The sequence below is a fragment of the Candoia aspera genome, chromosome 3 (assembly GCF_035149785.1).
Source record: "Candoia aspera isolate rCanAsp1 chromosome 3, rCanAsp1.hap2, whole genome shotgun sequence".
Classification (NCBI taxonomy): Eukaryota; Metazoa; Chordata; class Lepidosauria; order Squamata; family Boidae; genus Candoia; species Candoia aspera.
In genome coordinates, this window is record NC_086155.1 from 161,974,708 (window position 1) to 161,993,621 (window position 18,914).

The 18,914-nt window shown below is 36.9% G+C and overlaps 1 protein-coding gene across 2 annotated transcripts in view; it reads right to left on the reverse strand.

The window, feature by feature from the left end:
- Positions 1-374: 374 nt before the first annotated feature.
- The window catches only part of ANKRD29 (ankyrin repeat domain 29), a 45,412-nt gene continuing 26,872 nt past the window's right edge, over positions 375-18,914 (reverse strand). For both annotated transcript variants that reach the window (XM_063299192.1, XM_063299191.1), the window contains 4 exons: positions 12,428-12,526; positions 11,337-11,432; positions 4,752-4,850; positions 375-3,755 (listed from right to left, as the gene is read on the reverse strand). In XM_063299192.1, the coding sequence (XP_063155262.1) occupies positions 3,672-3,755; positions 4,752-4,850; positions 11,337-11,432; positions 12,428-12,526 (378 nt within the window). In that variant the 3' untranslated portion in view covers positions 375-3,671. The remainder of the gene's footprint in view (positions 3,756-4,751; positions 4,851-11,336; positions 11,433-12,427; positions 12,527-18,914) is intronic.

Below are 18,914 nucleotides of genomic sequence, written 5' to 3' on the forward strand. Positions count from 1 at the left end.
ATTTGAAATAATTTTTTAAATAAATTGTGATCTCCCCAAAATTTTCTATTTTCTAAATCTGCATTTTATTCCCTTGAATACAGAAAATGAAACTTTGAAACTGACTGAAACTTTGAAACTCACAGAAAATGACTTTCAAAGTGGGTGACATGAATTTTATGTCCAGCTATATATATAGTACTATGCAAGGCCCTCATTCTAATTGAAACATATGGTAACTAACTAATTTAAGATTAGCATATTTAGAGAGAATTACACTGCAGAGTCCTTGTGCTGATAGATGTTTCATCTGTTATAAATACAGCTGTAAATGTGATAGAAAAACAGCACATGGTTCTTTTTAATTTGCTGTTGCAAATTATCAGACACAAAGAGACTTTTTAAAGCACCTTTTATTCATATTAATGATCCTACTTAATTGGTGTTGTATATGTTCAGTGGGACCAATGGCCTATAATTCTGATCTTCAGTTAATGGAATACAACCAATACACAAAGGGTTGATAAATACTAAACAATAAACGCATCGTTTATCATAACTGTACAGTGGTATTTTATGGCTAAGATATGTTGTGGAGACATGGACATCATGGAAGATAAGTACTTGGTTATTTAGTGACTTTTTTTAGTACTTCTGCTCAGTGATGCAGAAGTTAAGAAATTAGTCTTTGGCCCTAATGATTTTACTGGAGCTTAATTACAGGGAAAAGTGTTCTTTAGGTAGTAGTATTTAGTTCACTCACAGCATAGTCATCTATACATCCATATTTTTTTGACTTTGAAAAAAACAAAAGCCCCACATAGCAGAAGACTCATTTGGAAACTATCCTCATTATGCCAAGCAGGGCCCTAGACATCTGCCCCAAAAATCCACCCCGAACTCTACTATTTCTGCCCAGCTCAGTAGGTGATGGCACTTAAAGAGTATATTACAATATATGAAGTGTATTACAATATAACTGAAGCCAACAGCTTGTGGGGAATTAAACCAAAATAAATTATAATGAAGAAAAAAGGTTTTCTGTTTCATATACAGATAGATTTTAAAGTTTTATGTGTTATGAACTATGTTACTAAAGTCATATAGTTTGCTTTATTTTAGAGGGAGGCAGTAAAAAAAATCAATGTGTATTGATATGGCTTATGGCGGATAGGATACATACTTACGAGTAGACCCACTGAAATAAATGGAATTGGGAATAACTCAAAATTGTTTCAATTTACTCATTTCTCATTATGCAAGTTAAATTCATTATCTGCTGTTTTACTTCTATGGATTGAATTATTACAACTGCAATAATTGACAATCCAAAGTTATTCCTGTAATAGTAATAAAAAAGACTGAATGACAAAGGTTGTACGAACATGGAAAAGCCTCACCCTGCAAAGGAATGGTAGTTGCAAAATCTTTTTTGCCACTTATTACTGATGAGTAGTGCATAGCTGTCTCAGCACCATTGAAAAAGTTGGCAAGAGGACTGCTGGAAATATATGTATTTATGAGATTCTGGTTAGGAAAAAAAGTTTGCTAGTTAGAGTTCCATGATTGTGCGTCATAAATTTCAGGTTTCCATGTGGAATATACCCAGATATGGACAAAATGATGTTTAGAGGAAAAATTTGATTGCCAGGTTTTGGAGAATATTTGGAATTTTTCACATTTGTAGGAAAACGTTGGACTATGCTTGAACAACAATGAAATGAATCCCACCATTAATCTGTATTAGCATAAAGAGAACAGCTTGAAAACTTATTTCTGGGGGAAGACGTGAAGAAGCTCTAAAGCATGAAGATATCCCTTAAGTTAAAAGTGTTGTTGTGAAATGGGAATAAGGCAGAACTTGCCCGTGCATGTATATATTGTAATGGTATGTTTCATCTTTCAGACTTGCAAGATCTTTCAGACTTGCAAGATTCTGTTAATATAGCTTTACAATAAAGTAGAATTAGTTTATCTGGTTGTGTTTCCTCTCTGGTCTATATGGTAAGGCTGACATTAATCTTGCAAGTCTGAAAGTACAGTTTTCCCGCCTTCTCCTTTACAGCCTGCAAAACTAGGGAAGGTTCCTTCTGAGCCACTTCCGTGCCCATTATGCAGGTGCGGCCTATCCTGTCTCTTATCTGACTGTTCCCTAGGCAGCATCTCTTTGCCCTATCTCCCAAGGTCTTTCCCACATACCATTACGTATATTAATGAATCATAGAGAAAACTATACAAAAAACAACATTAGAAAAGTCTACACCATGTAGAGAAGTTTATATATGCTAATACCATTGTACTAGATATGTCTAAACCAAAGAAGCTGGAATGCTTAGCGCTAAAACAGAGTACAAAGATGGTGGGCATAGTAAAATATCTGGATGAAGAGGACAAATCCATGGAATATATTGTAGTTATAACTGAACAGAAAATAAATAGAAAATAAGGTGTATTAGTTTGTTAGTCTAAATGTCCAGAGAAGGAAACATGAAAGAAGTAAATTATTCAAAAAATCACTATGGTTAAAAGCATCACATTCCAAACTAATTTAAATAGGTAAGATGCTGTAACATACTTGGCCAGGATTCTTGAAACAGAAAATAAGCATGGTAATGGTGTGTCTGTAACAGTCTCTATAAAAGTATTCAGATGAACATATCCTCACATTCAGTGCATTTTCAAAAGCTCTGCGGTGTCCATTGATGTAACACACAAAATGTGTGACAAAATGCAATCAGTAAATTTTGCTTTTCCTAGATATGAAAAACATGAATTTGCATTGTAATCCATCCAGGAAAAATATTATGAGTGGTGATTTACACAGGCCTTAATTGAAATAAATGCATGGAAAACAGAATTACATAAGTAATAAGAAATCTGCATAGAGGTCTCTGTGAGGATAACAATAATAAAATATACAGAGTGAAACTCAGTAATGCTACTATATACAGCAATTCAGCAATGGTATGCCTAAGCAAAGGCATATTATAACCATCTATACCTCATTTTTATTGCGAACCTTCAGAGTATCACTGAGGAGAAAAGGGTAGTTGGAATAATCACTGCAAGGAAGCCAAACACATTATAGGAAGCTAACCTATTGGGAGGCACTTGTGTATCTCAAGATCTAGAGTGGCCGACAGTAAATAGAGCCTAGGCAACATATTCTTTTTAAAAATGGTTAGAACAAATGTGGGTTAATGTGTGACCTTCAAGACGTTAAAGAATTGTAATTCCCAGCACCCCTCATAATTTCTTCCTGGCTGCTGTGAGGTCTAGTTCAGCAGCAACAGGAGAGCTATAGGATTTCCAGACCTGCGTTAATGCTTATTACAGCCTCATCACTGGGAAGGCCTATATAATACTGGAGAAGGATTAGGAGATTTACTTCAAGGAATATAATATACTAAAGCAAAGAGGGTCTTTTTCTAGTACAATAAGAGCTGCTTTTTAGGAAAGCTATATTGTGGACCCAGTCTTCCCTACCCCAAAGCCAGCAACTAAAACCTGGTATGCCTAGTGGCTTAATAGGTCTTAGCTGTACCACTCCATGAAGGATCCTGACCTCATTCACAGAGTAAGGAGCAGGAAATGCTTGAATCTCAACAACACGTTTCCAGTTCTACAGGAATACGAGCTTTGAGGACTAGTATGGACAGGATTCATCAGCTCTCTCACGATGTCAAGTGACATTAATTCTTCCTGTGCTTTGCTCTAGATTGCAGGAGACGTAGGATGCGCTCGTTTTTTGTCAGATCTGAAGGCAATTCATTTTTCTGAAACAAGAAACAAATCAGTGAGAAACCAGAAAAGGATGGTCACTGCAGAGCTTTGATGTATCAAAGTGTGAGACACAAAATCAACAACAGGATTATTTGCATTCAGTTATAGATTATGCCCTAAGAATATCTATTTCTTAGCAGTATTTACTTTTTAAATTCATTTGTAGTGAATATTATATTTCAATATAGGTTGGTGATTAATGTCTGGCAAAAAGCCAACTAAGAAAAGTCGAAGGGCAAGATTTGCCTGGATTTGATATGGATATACAAACACACTGTATATGACAATAAACTTATGATATAGTTTATATATAAATAATTTCAAGGATTAAAATTACATCTTTTATATATATATATAAACAATTGCCAAAAATACTGTAGTATGCTTATGCAATAAATCTGGATTACATAATTTCCTTGGGAACTATTCCCAGACTGATATTTATTCTGTAATTTGGGTTGCACAAAAGTTGTGTTGAAATTGTGAACAGATGGTAATTTTGATTTTGGCATGGATGGGGATAGCTACTATAAGGCTTACTCCAGATAAGATGAAGATACTACAGATAGGAAAAGTTGCTTATCTGAAGGCGTGTGACTAATTTTGGATTAGTTAGAACTCTCCGAATTTAATAAGTCTATTGCTTTATATTTTCATCTGTGAACAGTGTTTGCACAGTGCTTTTTGCCCCCCAAAGTAGTACAAAATAGTTGAAACAGTAATTGAAAACCTGTCCTATATCTGGTAGTCTTTACGATATTATGAAAGTCTTTGCAAAGACGTGATTATTCTCTGAAAAGTGTACTGATAGAAATAATACTATAATGAATGCAAATAATTCTTCCCAAGAGTTCTGCTGCCCTCTAATGGATAGCTGTTTTGTTTTCCATCTAACTTTTCAGAATACTTCAGAATAAAATTTAAAATACTGTGCCAAGTTGTTTTTACAGCTTGAAAAAGTGTGGTGAGTGTAAAACGACGTATGCTACCTTGTTTTTAAGGAGTGGATCTGCTCCTGCTTCTAAGAGTGATGCTACTGCTCTAATATTGCCGCCAAGAACTGCTGCATGAAGGGCAGATGTCCCATTCTAGAAAATACAGAAAAGGTATAAATACATCCATGTATTGCATCTGCAGAGTAACAGCTCAGTTTTTTCATCAGAATAAGAAGGGCTTCTCCAGAAGAGGAACAAAGCAAAACTTTAACATCCAAACTTTGACAGCTATGCCATGGAATGATTCTACATTTGAAGACATACTAGAAACACCTTAAAGTTCTAGCACAAGACTACACTACAATATTGTCGCAGCAATTTAGGATAGGGTGAACATGAATAATCTTCTGTACATGCCCCACTGAAATTATAGTCAGATTCTGAGGCTTCCGGGTGACGTTCTATGGTGGACTAGATGGCTCTGAAGGAGCGGTGATGGTGCTGTTGTAGTGAACGGTGGGCAGTGATGGTTTCTGGCCGGCAAAGTCTTTCTGGATAAAGAAGAGACAGAGAGATTGCCCACCTATACCTGGACAGCTGCTCCTCATGAGGAGACCACAAGATGGAAGTCATGAGTAGAGCAGCTGGAGGACGAGGAAGAAACATTGTGCTCGCATCTGCAGCGCAGTCTTTTAAGGATATTAAGGTTGACTAAACCCCCACTTTCTTAACCCTTTTTGGATATAATCAGTTTATAGTTGAAGAGAAGTCTTTGAAACAGCAGGATAAAGAAAAAAATCACTGAGTCCACCTTCCTTCTGAACTACAGAATGTAAGGTGAAGAGGAAAATAATATTTTTTAAAAGTCTTTAAAATAACAGCAAAGAGCTTAACAAGATTTTGAGTAAGAAAGTTACAAATGGATAAAGGGGTCTGTATAAATTTGAAAGATTAATTTTTGGTGAAAGTGCTTTTGACATTATTTGCAATTAATTAAATAAATAGACCAGACCTTCATGGGAATGTTGATTGTTTGACATCAAATGGAAAAGACAATTGGTGGATTTTACAAAACAAGGAGTTAAGTGTAATATGAAATGGACTGTGTCATTAAAACTATGGAAAGAGAGACTGGACCAAAGCCTTAAGAGTATAGAAAAGGCACAAGAGGATAAAAAAAAAAAGGAAGCCTGCCTTTTACTTTCACCTTCACAATTGACTTACTTTTACTTTTGGATTATAAATAAAAGAATGGTGACAACCAGAAAAGTGGCAAAGCTTGGTGAGGGGAGGAGAGGATCACTGGAGCAACCGACAGAAAAGGGGATTATTCCAGAAATATTTAAAAAATATTTGAAGAGATGGGAAGCAGGTATCAAATCTGTTAAAAGTGATTTGGTTGCTTTTAACGCAAGAATGGAAGAAAGGTTTGTAAATATGAAAGGAGATGAAAGAAGAAGTTTAAAAAAAATTAAGAATCTATAGGACAACTTCCAGGAGAAGTAAAACAATTCAGTGACAAAGTGGAAATTTTAGAAAGTAAAACAGAAATAATAAACAGAGAGGTGGAAAAGGACTTAGACAACCTGGCATTATTGGAATTGAGAGAAAAAGAATTCTGCTTGAGACTCAGAGCAGTTCCAGAGGCTCCTGGAGAAGACACTAGAGAAAAGGTTGTTCAATCTTTAACAAACTTTTTGGAATGGGATAAAGATGATATGGAGGCAGAGACTGGCAAAGTATATCGAATCAATACACAATTTGCAAAATTAAGAAATGTATCAAAAGCTCTGTGCACATTGTGGGGATATGTAACTACTCTGGTTTATTTTGAAGTGGAATAAGGGTTAAACCGCTGAGCTGCCGATCGGAAGGTCGGCGGTTTGAAACCGCACGGCGGGGTGAGCTCCCGTTGCTAGTCCCAGCTCCTGCTCACCTAGCAGTTCAAAAACATGCCAATGTGAGTAGATTAATAGGTACCGCTTCAGCAGGCAGGTAACGGCATTCCGTGTAGTCATGCCAGCCACATGACCCGGAAGTGTCTATGACAACGCCGGCTCTAAGGCTTAGAAACGGAGATGAGCACCGCCCCCTAGAGTCGGACACGACTGGACTTTACGTCAAGGGAAACCTTTACCTTTTTTAAGGGTTAAAGAATGGTCATCTGGTTTGCTTTAAGGATTTGATGGATGATATTTGCTCTTAAAGATTTGGATTTACTGTTTTGAATTGTCTTTGTTTTTTGAGTTTATTAAGATTAAAATGATTAAAACTGTTGTATTATGGTTAAAGAATGTTTATCTGATTTGCTTTAAGGATTTGATTGATGTTATTCGCTTTTAAACAGGAACTTTTACCTTTACTTTTATTCACTGTTAAAGATATGGAATTACTGTTTTGAATTGTCTTTGTTTTTTGGGTTTATTAAGATTGGGATTATTAAAATTGTTTTATTATTAAGTATAATAGCAGACAACTTATGTGCTTTTTAATTTGATCTTTATTATAGTAGCCAGAAATGTATAGAATAGTGGTAGGAAGGGAATAATTAAATAGGTGTTATCCTTTGGAGGGGAGAAAGATGTTTAGGAGGTTTATATGAACTTTTATTTTATTTTAATATAATGGGGAGGAGTAACTGTACTTAGTGATTTTTATTATGTGTTAAAGTGGAATGATTTATAGAAATAATGTGGTGTTTTATATAGTACAACCAAGTAATGTGGTTTAATATAGAGTAAGAGATTGATTATGGAAAATTTTTGTATATCCTTGCTGTTAAAAGTCAGAAGCCACAACTTTTTGTAAATTTGAAAAACTTTTCTCTTGTGTTTCTGCACTTCTTTAGTTTTTTCTTTCTTTGTAGTTTTCTGTTTTTCTGTAGTTTTTATTCTTCTCTTGAAACTTAATAAAATTTACTATATAAAAAAATAAAGAAATATACCAAGGGATATTCTTGTGTACTTTGTCAGGAAGAAGACTAGACATAAAGTTTTGCAGCAGCATTTTACTACCAGACTGAAGATCAATAATGCAGATGTGATTGTACTTAAAGAAATCCTGATCAGAATACTGTGCAAGCCAAAAGAGTATTTTTTCTTGACTGACAAGCTTAAACAGAAAAAGATATGATTTCAATGGGACAAATTGCAAGTGATCTTCACTTTTAAACAACAGAGGTTCAGACTGAATTCAGTCCAAAAAGCAAAATAATTTTTAGAAAAATTTAAAGGGGAATTGGAAGAAATGAAAATGGAAGTGACAGAGGGCCCTAAGCAACAGCCACTGTAAGAAACTGAGCAAGAGACCACCACATTAGATACTACAGGTATTGACTTTTCTAAGTTTCTGGCATAAATATGTTTCCCTAAGACCAAAGTTATACAGATATCTTACTGTTAAATTTTAAATTGCCATCTAATTGTTGCTGAATTTATCAGTTTGGATATATAGAAAGTAAGTACAGATTTGCAATGGTGAGCTAGAACTCTTTGCATAGATTTGTAGTTTCAATTAGTTCTTGGATTGTGAGAAGTAAAATTTTACATTTTAGTAAGTTCCATTTCTTCAGTGCAAATGTCATGTTGTAGTACTCAAATTTATGGCATCTTTGTGTTTTGACAAGTTACAAAGTTAATACTGGCAATATGAATGTGGCAATAACTGTAAATGGGAAAATTAAGAAACTATCAGGTTTCTTATATTTTTGGATTGAGTATTTTTCAGTATATATTATTATATATTGGAATGGAATTCTGAAACTATGAATACTCTAAAAGAGTTATATAAATTGAGCAAATGCTCCTCAAAAAAGAAAACTATTTCACTATTTTAAAAAACTGAAACAAGATGTAGTTTGTCTACAGGAAATGTAAATTAGAAAAAAGGACACAAAATATTTGATTTACACCCAGATAAACTAATGGACTTACCATTTGAAAATTGGTGTTTAATGGGAAACTGAGATGAAGCAATTTGTCTACAAAAAGGCAGTACCTCTGAGAACGGTATTGAAACAACACAAGGTAAACTACCAAAAGTTTTTTTAATATATGATGGACAATTTAGAGCTTATAGATGCATGGAGATACAAAAATGGTGATGCAAAAGAATACACTTGTTTTTCTGAAAGACAAGATCTTTTTCAAGAATTGCTATGTTTTGTATATCTAAGAATTTGGCCACTAGTGTCCATAAAGTAGAGATACTGCCAAAGACTTTTTCAGATCATAACCCAGTGACTTTAGAATTTAAAAGGAAAATCAGTTCCTTCAAATGGAGGTCAAATGAAACATTGTTGCAGAAAGAAACAGTAATGGAAGATTGTAAAAAGAAGTTAAAATTTTTTTTGACAATAATCTTAATAAAGGTACAAACATAAGGGTGATTTTAGATGGGAGTAAAGCTTTTATGGGGGGACATTTTAAACAGCATAATAGCAAAGTAAAAAAAAGGAGACAAAAGAAAACACAAGTGATTTTAGACCAGATAAAAATGAAAGAAGAAGTAAAGAAATCCCCAGAAAATAAAATTATTTCACAACGAATTAAACTTTTACAACGGCAGTTGTCTTTGTTAACAGTAAGAGAAATGGAAATAAAAATGAATTATATAAAACAAAAGAGTTTTGAATTTGCAAATAAACCAGGGAAATGGTTGGCATACAAATTGAGGAAAGAAAAAGAGAAAAAAAATGATATTAAAATTACAAGATAGAAATACTATAATAACAGATAATTAAAGGTGCAAAAATATTTCATCGATATTACTCTGAATTATATAAAAGAGAAGAAGCCTCCCTGGCAAAAGTTGATTAATATTTACAGAAACAAAATTTACCGAGCCTGCTGCTTGGTTTGGATGAAAGAGTAGGTCCTGCTGAGAAATAAGAGAATTTTAGAACTAGATGAGCATGATCTGAGGTTTGGATGGCATGGTTTCTTATGGTATGATAAAGTTAAGGTTAGTGTAGATTTTAAGAATCATTATATTAGACGCGCCATATTGAGAATATGGAATAGATATAAACCCAGGCTGTGCCCAAAAATGTCTTTATGGGTCTCCGCACAAGAAACACTTTATGGGAAAGAAACAGCAGGTAAAGAGAAATGGTTAACTTATCAAGACTTGTTAGAACAAGAGCATGGATAATATAAGATAAAATTTAAAGAACAGCTGGCAGCAAAGGGATTTAGTTTTCAATGGTTTTCATACGCACAGTTAAGAGAAAGATTTAAGGCAGAGAATAGGACATTTGGAATTGAGCAGCAGAAGACAGAATTTGTAGTTGAACAATGTACGAATGAGGAACATGTAATTGCTAAAATGTATACACTTTTATTGAAATTTGAAACAGAAGAAGAACAAGTGAAAGAGAGTATGATAAAATGGGCTAACAACTTTGGGCATAATGTATTGATGGAACAGTGGGAAAATATGTAGTTAAAAGGACTGAAATGTACATTATGCTATAACTTAAAATATATCTTTTTATATGATGATGTACTGTTGGTATATGATTTCAGAAACATTGTCTAGAATGTACAAAGGTATTTCAAATTTAGGGAAATGTGGAGAACACAAAGGGTCATTTTATCATGCCTGGTGGTCTTGTAAAAAAGCCATAAAATTTTGGGTTCAGATACACACAATGATATAAAGAATTTTAAAAATTAATATTCAACAATTTTAAAAAATCAATATATAACTTTTTTTGCTGGGATTAATGGACAGAAACTAGAACAGAACCATGGAAGATTATTATATAAGATTACCGCAGCGAGACTATTACTGCTGCGAGACTGCTATAAAATAGAAAGACTTTGAAATACCCAAAACGGAGGAATGGTTGGTGAAGATAATGGAACTAGCAGAGATGGCAAAATTAACTTGTTTTTTTAAAGGAAGATCAACTACTACATTTATTAGTGACTGGAAACCCCTCATGGACTTTTTGCTGAAAAAAGAAAAAAATAAACTTATGATTTTTGGATTTGATTATTAGAAAGATAGATTATGGAAAGAAGGAAATTATGATGTAACTTTAGAGACAGAGGGAAAAATATAAATGCCTTTATAACCACTGTTAAGATTTGAAGCCACTTCTTTGTAACCTTTTTTCTTTTTTTTCTTTTCTATTTCTTTCTACTTCTTCTTCACTTATTACTTTTCTTTACTCTTCTTACTGTCAACTTAAAATTTGTACTGTTTTTATTTCATTGAAAACCTCTTTAATAAAAATTTTATATATATATATATATATATATAAATATATAAATATATATATATATAATATGTGTGTGTGTGTATGTATATATATAAAAAAGAGCTAGTTTGGTCTAGTGGTTAAGGCAATGGGCTGAGACTGAGAGTTCTAGTCCCGCCTTAGGCATGAAAGCCGGCTGGGTGATCTTGGGCCAGTCGCTCTCTCTCAGCCCAGCTCACCTCACAGGATTGTTGTTGTGGGGAAAATAGGAGGAGGAAGGAGTATTAGGTATGTTCCCTGCCTTCAATTATTTATAAAAATAATAAAGGCAGGATATAAAATAAATAAATATAAAAGAAATTATAGTCAGATTCTACAATATGTCATAAATTACAGTTCTGAATAACCCAAAGTTTTTGTCCCTCAAAACTTGCCTTCAGTAAGCCAAGTGCAGGGGAGAATTTAAGTAATTCCTCTAAAACATCATTATATCCTTTGGTCGCAGCTTTAAGTAAAGCAGTTGTGCCATCCTTCAATAAGAACAGAAAAAGTGGAAAGGAAGGAATTGGGGATTATTATAGTACATGACTTCATTTACATTTTTCATTTTTTTACATATCTGTCTTCTGAATTTATATAGAAAGATTCCTCCCATTCCTTAGGTCTGACTGAGATGTTCCTTCCCTCAAAATTCATAAGAATTCTTAGTTTATCTAGAAATCAGAGATAACTATGTTGATCCACTGAGTAACATGACTCAACGGATAATCTACCAAGTAAAAAAAGTCAGGAAAATCTAACATCTATGTTGTTACCTAGTCCAGTGTAGGCATTTGCTGCTTTTTATAGCCTAATGAAGCATTCTAAGCTCTAAAACTTGCACACAATTGTAACTTTTTGGCTAGTCTTAATAAAATTACTGGCAACAGTATATATCTCTTACAATGTACTGCAGTTACCAAGCTGCATTCTGTATGTCTATACTACCATTTCACCTCCCTTATACTCTTCCATAAATTTTCTTATTAGGTGTTTTTTTCCCCTTAACATTCATTATAATCTCCCACCTTTTCTCCAATAAGCAGAAGTCATAAATCCATGGTTCCTCCCCTTCCCATTTTATCTTCAAAGTAAAGTTAAATATGAAGGAAGAGTTAAAGTATGATTTTTGAAACATAGGTTGTGAAAAGTTCAAAAACTGAGCCTAATGGGCTCTTTTATACCGTGCCCTGTTAAATAAGCTAATAAAGATAATTTACATGCATACCTTAAAATGTAAATAAATGCCACAGCCATGGGAGAGTTACTTTTTCAGAAGATGGGTCTTTTAATTCTGGTTAATTCTGGTTACGAAGCAGCAATTGAACTTTTAAGTAATGACAGCTTCTAATGTGCCAGGTAACAATAAGAGAACTTGAGAAAGTGCTCTAGTCAGAATAGACCCCCAAAATACCATAAATAAACCATATTGCAGAATTATTCTTTCTTCCAACATAAAGCCCAGGAAACTAAAGTGCTTGCTTACATGCCTTGCAGCATCTCGATCTGCTCCTCGGAGCAGCATGACTCGCACTACCTCACTGTGTCCCATCTGAGAGGCTATCCACAACGGAGCTGTCCCGTCCTTAAGGAAAATTAAAAAACAGAACAGGATTAATCAAGCTGATTCAAGCAGTGCTAAAAATTTCTGGCATCTTACTATGAGATTCTGGCTGGAACTCAAGGACAAAATGAATTTGGATATCCAAATGAAATCCTTTCCTTGGAAAGACAGTACTCAGCACAAACGGAAATGTGAATATGCATATACATTAGGATGTCTTCTAGTTGGAAAAAAACTGCATGATATAGGCAAAATACTTGTCGCCTAAATGAAATAAGAGCATCACTCTGTATCATAGCATTTTTTTCTTTTAAAACTGCTTGAGAAAATCCAGATTTAGTCATACTTAAGAGAAGATGCACTGAAATTAACAACAGTAGTCTTGACTATGGGCTCTTCCAGATAGCCATATGAAAGTGCTATCTACCAGTCCTTGAGCCAATAGAAAAGTATGCCAGGGTAAACTGCTACCCTCATTGCTGATCCCTATTCTGGCTCACTAACCAGGCCAATAAAGGTGCTATGCTTACTAATTTAATGCAGGGCAATTTAAGAAAAAAAATTGGTGAATTCCCTGGCTTTGTTTCCCATCCCATCCTGCTGGTAGGAAAACCATCCACAAATCATTCTCTTTAATACTTGCTGGGACAGGATTGGCTACTGTAGCTGGGCATTTGGAACAGCAAATTTAGTCATCCATTAAGCTGCTCCATTTTCCTGGTGCTTCTTGCAATTGTCTTCCATGTCTGTAACTTCTCAAACTATTTTTGAACACTGGTCTAGCATTTTTCTGTCTAGCTGACAGGTCACAGGCAGGGAAGAAGAACTGCAAGGTAAGGGATGAAGGAGCAAGTGGAAACTGATAATGCCAAAGCTCTATCCTCAGCTACTGCTGCAACAGATTGCCAGTGCTGGCAGTAACTGGCCAAGGAGTCCAATTCTGATCCTGTGGTCACCTGGAAGTAGCCAGTAGATGGCCATGGAGGACATGCAATTGTGGTTTGCCAACGTACAATAACACAATCATTACCATTGCACCTAACACTGCCAAATCTGGAGTGGAGTTGACAAAATGGCACACCCTCATACACCCTTGAGAGTGATACAAGTAATTGTGTGTTGCAGAAATAGCCGCAGGAATTACAATTGTAAAATACTGGTTCTGGAGTGTTGACAGGTCAAAGTCACAGTTGTAGTGCATGAATGTGAGGTCCCAGAAATAATAAAAATAATGAAAACATTAAAAAATATGGCAATGCAAAACTCCTTATTGGCAGAAGTTGCAGAAAACCTCTCACACATACAAAGGCAATGGCACTAACAACAAACAGTTGGCAGAACACTGACCTATGCAGCAAAAAAGTGCTTGTATTTACATGGAGAATGTATAACTTGACAAGCACTACAGAAATTGCCAGCCAGGCATTATGGGCAGATGCCTCTGCATAAGGCAGATACCCAATTTTTCCTGCAGGTCAAGCCAAAATCACCCTGGAGGGCAGTTCCAAGTAGTTGGAGGGGTGGGGATGTGTCTGCAGCAGCCCATAGTGGCAAGAATGGGCTGGGCACATACTAACCCCTGACTGTGCCAGCAACCCCTTCATCTGCATAGCAAAAATTATGTCAGGAAAAGAGGGAAAACCTACATTAAAACAGGAACACCTAAAGAAGAATTTAAGCTGCTTCAGCTACAGGATGGGTGTGACATAAAGGCAATGTTATGAGGATATTGCAGGAAAAAGTTGTTGCCAGAATATGTTTTGTGTTGTGGTTAGGGAGAAGTAAGGATAAGCCTTATGAACAGATGAGGGCTAAATCTGGATGTTATTCCTTAATGTTTTGAACATAAAAGTCCAGTTGAAATTGTCAAAGACCTTCTCTGCATCTAAAAAGATGAGACTGCTTGCTGTTCATTGTGGTATTGTAAATATTCTATAATGTCCAAAACTATTGTCATATTGGCTCTTAATTGCCTTTGGATGGAAACCTACAGTGATCTTGGTGAATAAAGTCCTGTAAAGTTTTCTTCATTCTTTCAGCCAATATTGAAGCAAATATTTTATAATCATTGTTCAACAATGTAACTGGTCTATAATTCTAAGAGTAACATCTTTGCCTTCTTTTGGTAAGAGTGAAATATTGGCTTCTTTCCAAGAGTCAGGCACTGCAGAGTCCTGCAAAATAGAATTCATCAATCTTTGAAAGGGCTGAAGCTGCTGCTCCTGGAAGCACCTATAATACAACACTGGCAAGCCATCTCGACTGGTGCTTTCCCCAGTTTGGTTCTTTTTATAGCTTCCACTATTTCAAAAGTAGTTATAGGGTTGTTCATTCATAATTTCTGTGATTGTGAGAGTTTTGGTAATTTTTGTTTCTCCAAATACTCATCTATCTTTTCCAGAGAAACTTCTTGCCTTTTATACAAATTGGAAAAAAAGTTGTGGAACAATTTCTTAATTCCTTCATTATCCAATAATTCAATATTTCCTTCCTGAATTTTTAATATCATTTTCTTTTCTCTTTCCTTCCTTAATTTACAGGCCAACCATCTTCCAGGTTTACTGGCAAACTCAAAATGTCTCTGTTTAACATAATTCAATTTTGTCTCAATTTCCCTCACATTCAACATAGATAATTGTTGGTGTAATAATTTAAGTTGGTGTAAAATACCAGTATCCGCTGGGTTTTTCTGTAACTCAATTTCTTTAATTTGATGCAAGATAGTTTGCATTTTTTGTTGACATTCCTTTTTTATATTACAATTATGGTACATAAAGTGACCTCTCATAACTGCCTTACTGGTGTCCCAAATAGTTTTTAGGTCAGTCCCTTTGTCCAAATTGATGTCAAAAAAATCTTTTAAACTCCTCTTACAATCAACCAAAATGTTTTCTCTTTGTACAATAGCTTCATTCAATCTCCATATAAAAGCCATAGAAGATCTCTTTTTTTTCAAACTTACTGGATTGTGATCAGAGAAAGTCTTTGGTAAAATATCAACCTTACAAATTTTATTGGCTAAATTATTTGAAATCCATATCATATCAATTCTTGAAAAGGATTTATGTCTTTCTGAGTAAAAGGTATATTCCCTTGCCAATCCATTTTTGTGTCGCCAGGAATCTACTAAATGCCAAATTGTCTATCATGTCAAAAAAGGACTGTGGGAGGCTTCCTTGTTTAAGCTTAATTTCCTTTTCAGATGTCCTGTCCAGTCATGGGGAAGTTACACCATTCCAATCTCCTAGTAGACTCTGGCTTTGATATGAAAAAGATGACAATTCATTCAGAAGATGTCTAAAACATTCACTTTTATCCTCATTTGGTACATATATCCCCACAACAATAGATTTAAGTCCATTAAGCTTAACTTCCACTGCTACATATCTGCCATGTTCATCAGAAAGCAATAACGTGGTTTCAGTTGTGGTTTAACATATATTACAAGTCCATTTATCTTCTTCAAACCTGCTGAAATAAATTGCTCTCCCAAATTTTTATTCATCAAATATTTAATATCTTTTTTTCCTTATATGAGTCTCCTGTAAGCATATTACATCATGGTTTAATTTCTTCAAATAATGATTTTTTTTTCTTTTGTGTGGGGCATTTGTCCCATTTACATTCCAAGTAAGGTAAGTGCAAGCCATGATTAAGCAGACATCTCATCAAAGTCCTTAGATGTAGTACCCATGTTTAACCTTGTAGAGCAGATTCTGGGGATCTAGTTCCAGGTGAAAGTTTCTCATCTACATCCCAATCCAAACTATACCCATATCTAGCAAGCAAGTCCTTGGCCTTATGGATGGAGGTCAATCTGAATCTTTGCTGTTGGAACATAAAACTTACACCTTCCAATCTTTCCCATTGAAAAACAATTTTATTCTTTTTCAGAATCTCTGTTAAAAAAGCATAGTCTTTTCTCTTCCTCAAAATCCTTATAGGAATCTGTCATGTTCACTGTTCCATTGTATAGTATACATCGTAACGTTTCACATGCCGTGGCACTGACACGTGTTTCTGTTTGGGAGGGAGCTGCTGTGAAACCTTGTACCAAGCTCTGTATCTGTGTTCATTACAATGGAATGTGTTTGGGTTATGTTCTCTGTTCAAGGACTTTTCCCGCAGACCATCAGAAACTGTTAGGAGCACCTGGGATTGTGAACTTGGGAAGATTCTAGGGGGGGGGGAGGGATTTCATTTGCACCGAGGGTTTTTAGTTTGCATTTGGCGCGCTTTTATCATTCTCAGCTTTCTCTGTGATCCTGCATACTATTCTTTAATAAATCAGATATCTATGAATTCCTGCTCATGAATCTGACAGTGTTTTAGAATTTGCAACCATTACATAAAGCTGAGAATCACCAAAATTGTACCATTAGCTCCTACCAAGATTAGTTTCTTGTGAGGGAAAATAGTTAACGATGGCCGAGTCCAAGTTTATGACTGGGGGACTTGAGGAGACAGCTAGCTTGATGCCCGAGTCGACAGTCAAGAGCGGAAAACTGAGCCTCACCCCAGAACCTTCAGATTTCCGGGCGGAATCGAGTTCCGGTCCTGAGGTGGAGGAATCTGACGATGGGGGAGAATCAGAGCAACCGGCACCCAGCGAATCGCCCACAGAGTTGATCACCTGGGATGAAGTGGGAGAACCCCAGCCAGGGACGTCCCAGGCATCCTGGAAGTATCAGTTCCCGCTGACCCCAGATGTAGAATCTACCACAGTATCAACAGAGAGACAGCCTAACACACAAGGGAGGGAGGAATCTCAAACCCCTGAAAGGCTAAGAGTGATGGAGGCCAAAATAGAATCGATGGAGTACATGCTAAGAAACCTGTCTCTGTCATTGGGGGGGGGCAGGGGAGGCGTGGAGAAGATACCAGCTTCACGCAACCATCCCCCATCCATCCAAACCACCGGCGGAGTGGGGCCGGAGACGGCTCTGGGATGAATCTCCACCCTGCAGGGCTCGATCACCAGTGTCCCCCCCCCGAAGAGGGAAAGCTACTGTAACCTGGGGCCCAACCACTCAAGCAGCTGCCGATTCCGCTCCAACCGGAGTGGGGGTGAGAGACTTTTCTGTCATGTTTGATGGGGATCCAACCAAGTTATCTTTCTTTCTAACTAATGCTAAAAGTTACATGAGGCAGTTTGGAGCATACTTCCCTTCCGAAGAGGCTAAGATAACTGCCATTGCCACCAAGTTGAAGGGTTGAGCGGCTGACTGGTATGTTCAATTAAGTGAGGCTGACTCCCCTGCACTTGATTATTTCGAGGAATTCATGTGGGCGTTAAAGCTGCATTTTGAGGATCCTCTGGCCAAGGCAAGAGCTAAGAAGGTGCTGAAGGATCTTACCCAGGGCCAAATGTCTATAGCTGATTACACCCTAGAGTTTTTAAGGCTCTAGCTGGGAAAATCCCCGACTGGTCTCAGTCAACCTTAATAGAACGGCTTAAAGAGGAACTCAACCGGGACGTCCTACAGTGGGCGTTGTGTAGAGACGACCTAGAGTCATTATACGAATGGATCTGTCTGGCAGGCAAGGCTGAGCACGCTCAGCATACCTTCATGCAAGCTAGAAGATCTGAAAGACCACCCACCACCATGAGGGCACTCCGAAGTGCTGCGACTGCTCCCCGGCCAAGCTATAGAGCCTGGGATGAGGAGAGAGACTGGCGCTACGCAAGGGGTCAGTGTCTCTGATGCGGAAAGGAAGGGCATCAAGCAGCTGATTGCCCAAAAGCCAAGGCTGGAGATCGAGCGGGCAAGCCGCCAGCCAAATCGCCCCCCCCTCGCGGCGGATGACAGCAGCCAAGGGCACAGCCAATGCTGAGGAAGTATTTTACTCCTCAGGAGAGGCTGAAGACGACTCTAAGGAGCCGGCGGGAAATGCCAGCCACCTGCCATGAAGAGCGCCTGCAGGCAGGTGGAGGAGGATGGGTGCGAGGATGCTATGGTGAGTGCTGACTGTCCCACTTTAGCAGTAAAAGTGAAATTGGGCTCCCGCACAAAAACTACAGAGGTCTGGGTTTTGGTTGACTCTGGGTGTTCCAGGTGTTTAATTCACCCTGATCTGGTTGCTGCTTTGGACCTGCCTAGCTTCCCCCTCCAGCAGCCTTTGATCTTCACACAGTTGGATGGTTCAACGGGGGGGGGGGGGGGCGCGGCGGCAGCAACCCATTTCACTGGAACTGTGGCAATGCAAAGGGCAGCCACCATGTGACTTTAAAATTCATTGTAGCACCTGTTGGCAATCCCTTGGTAATTCTGGGGATCCCCTGGTTGACCTATCGAAGCCCATATATAAACTGGGAACACAGAACTGTGACTTTTAAAGATGGGTTTTACCAAGCTCCTACAGCAGAGAGAGCTGCACATGCAGGGGTTGGAAGGGCTGCGATCGCCAT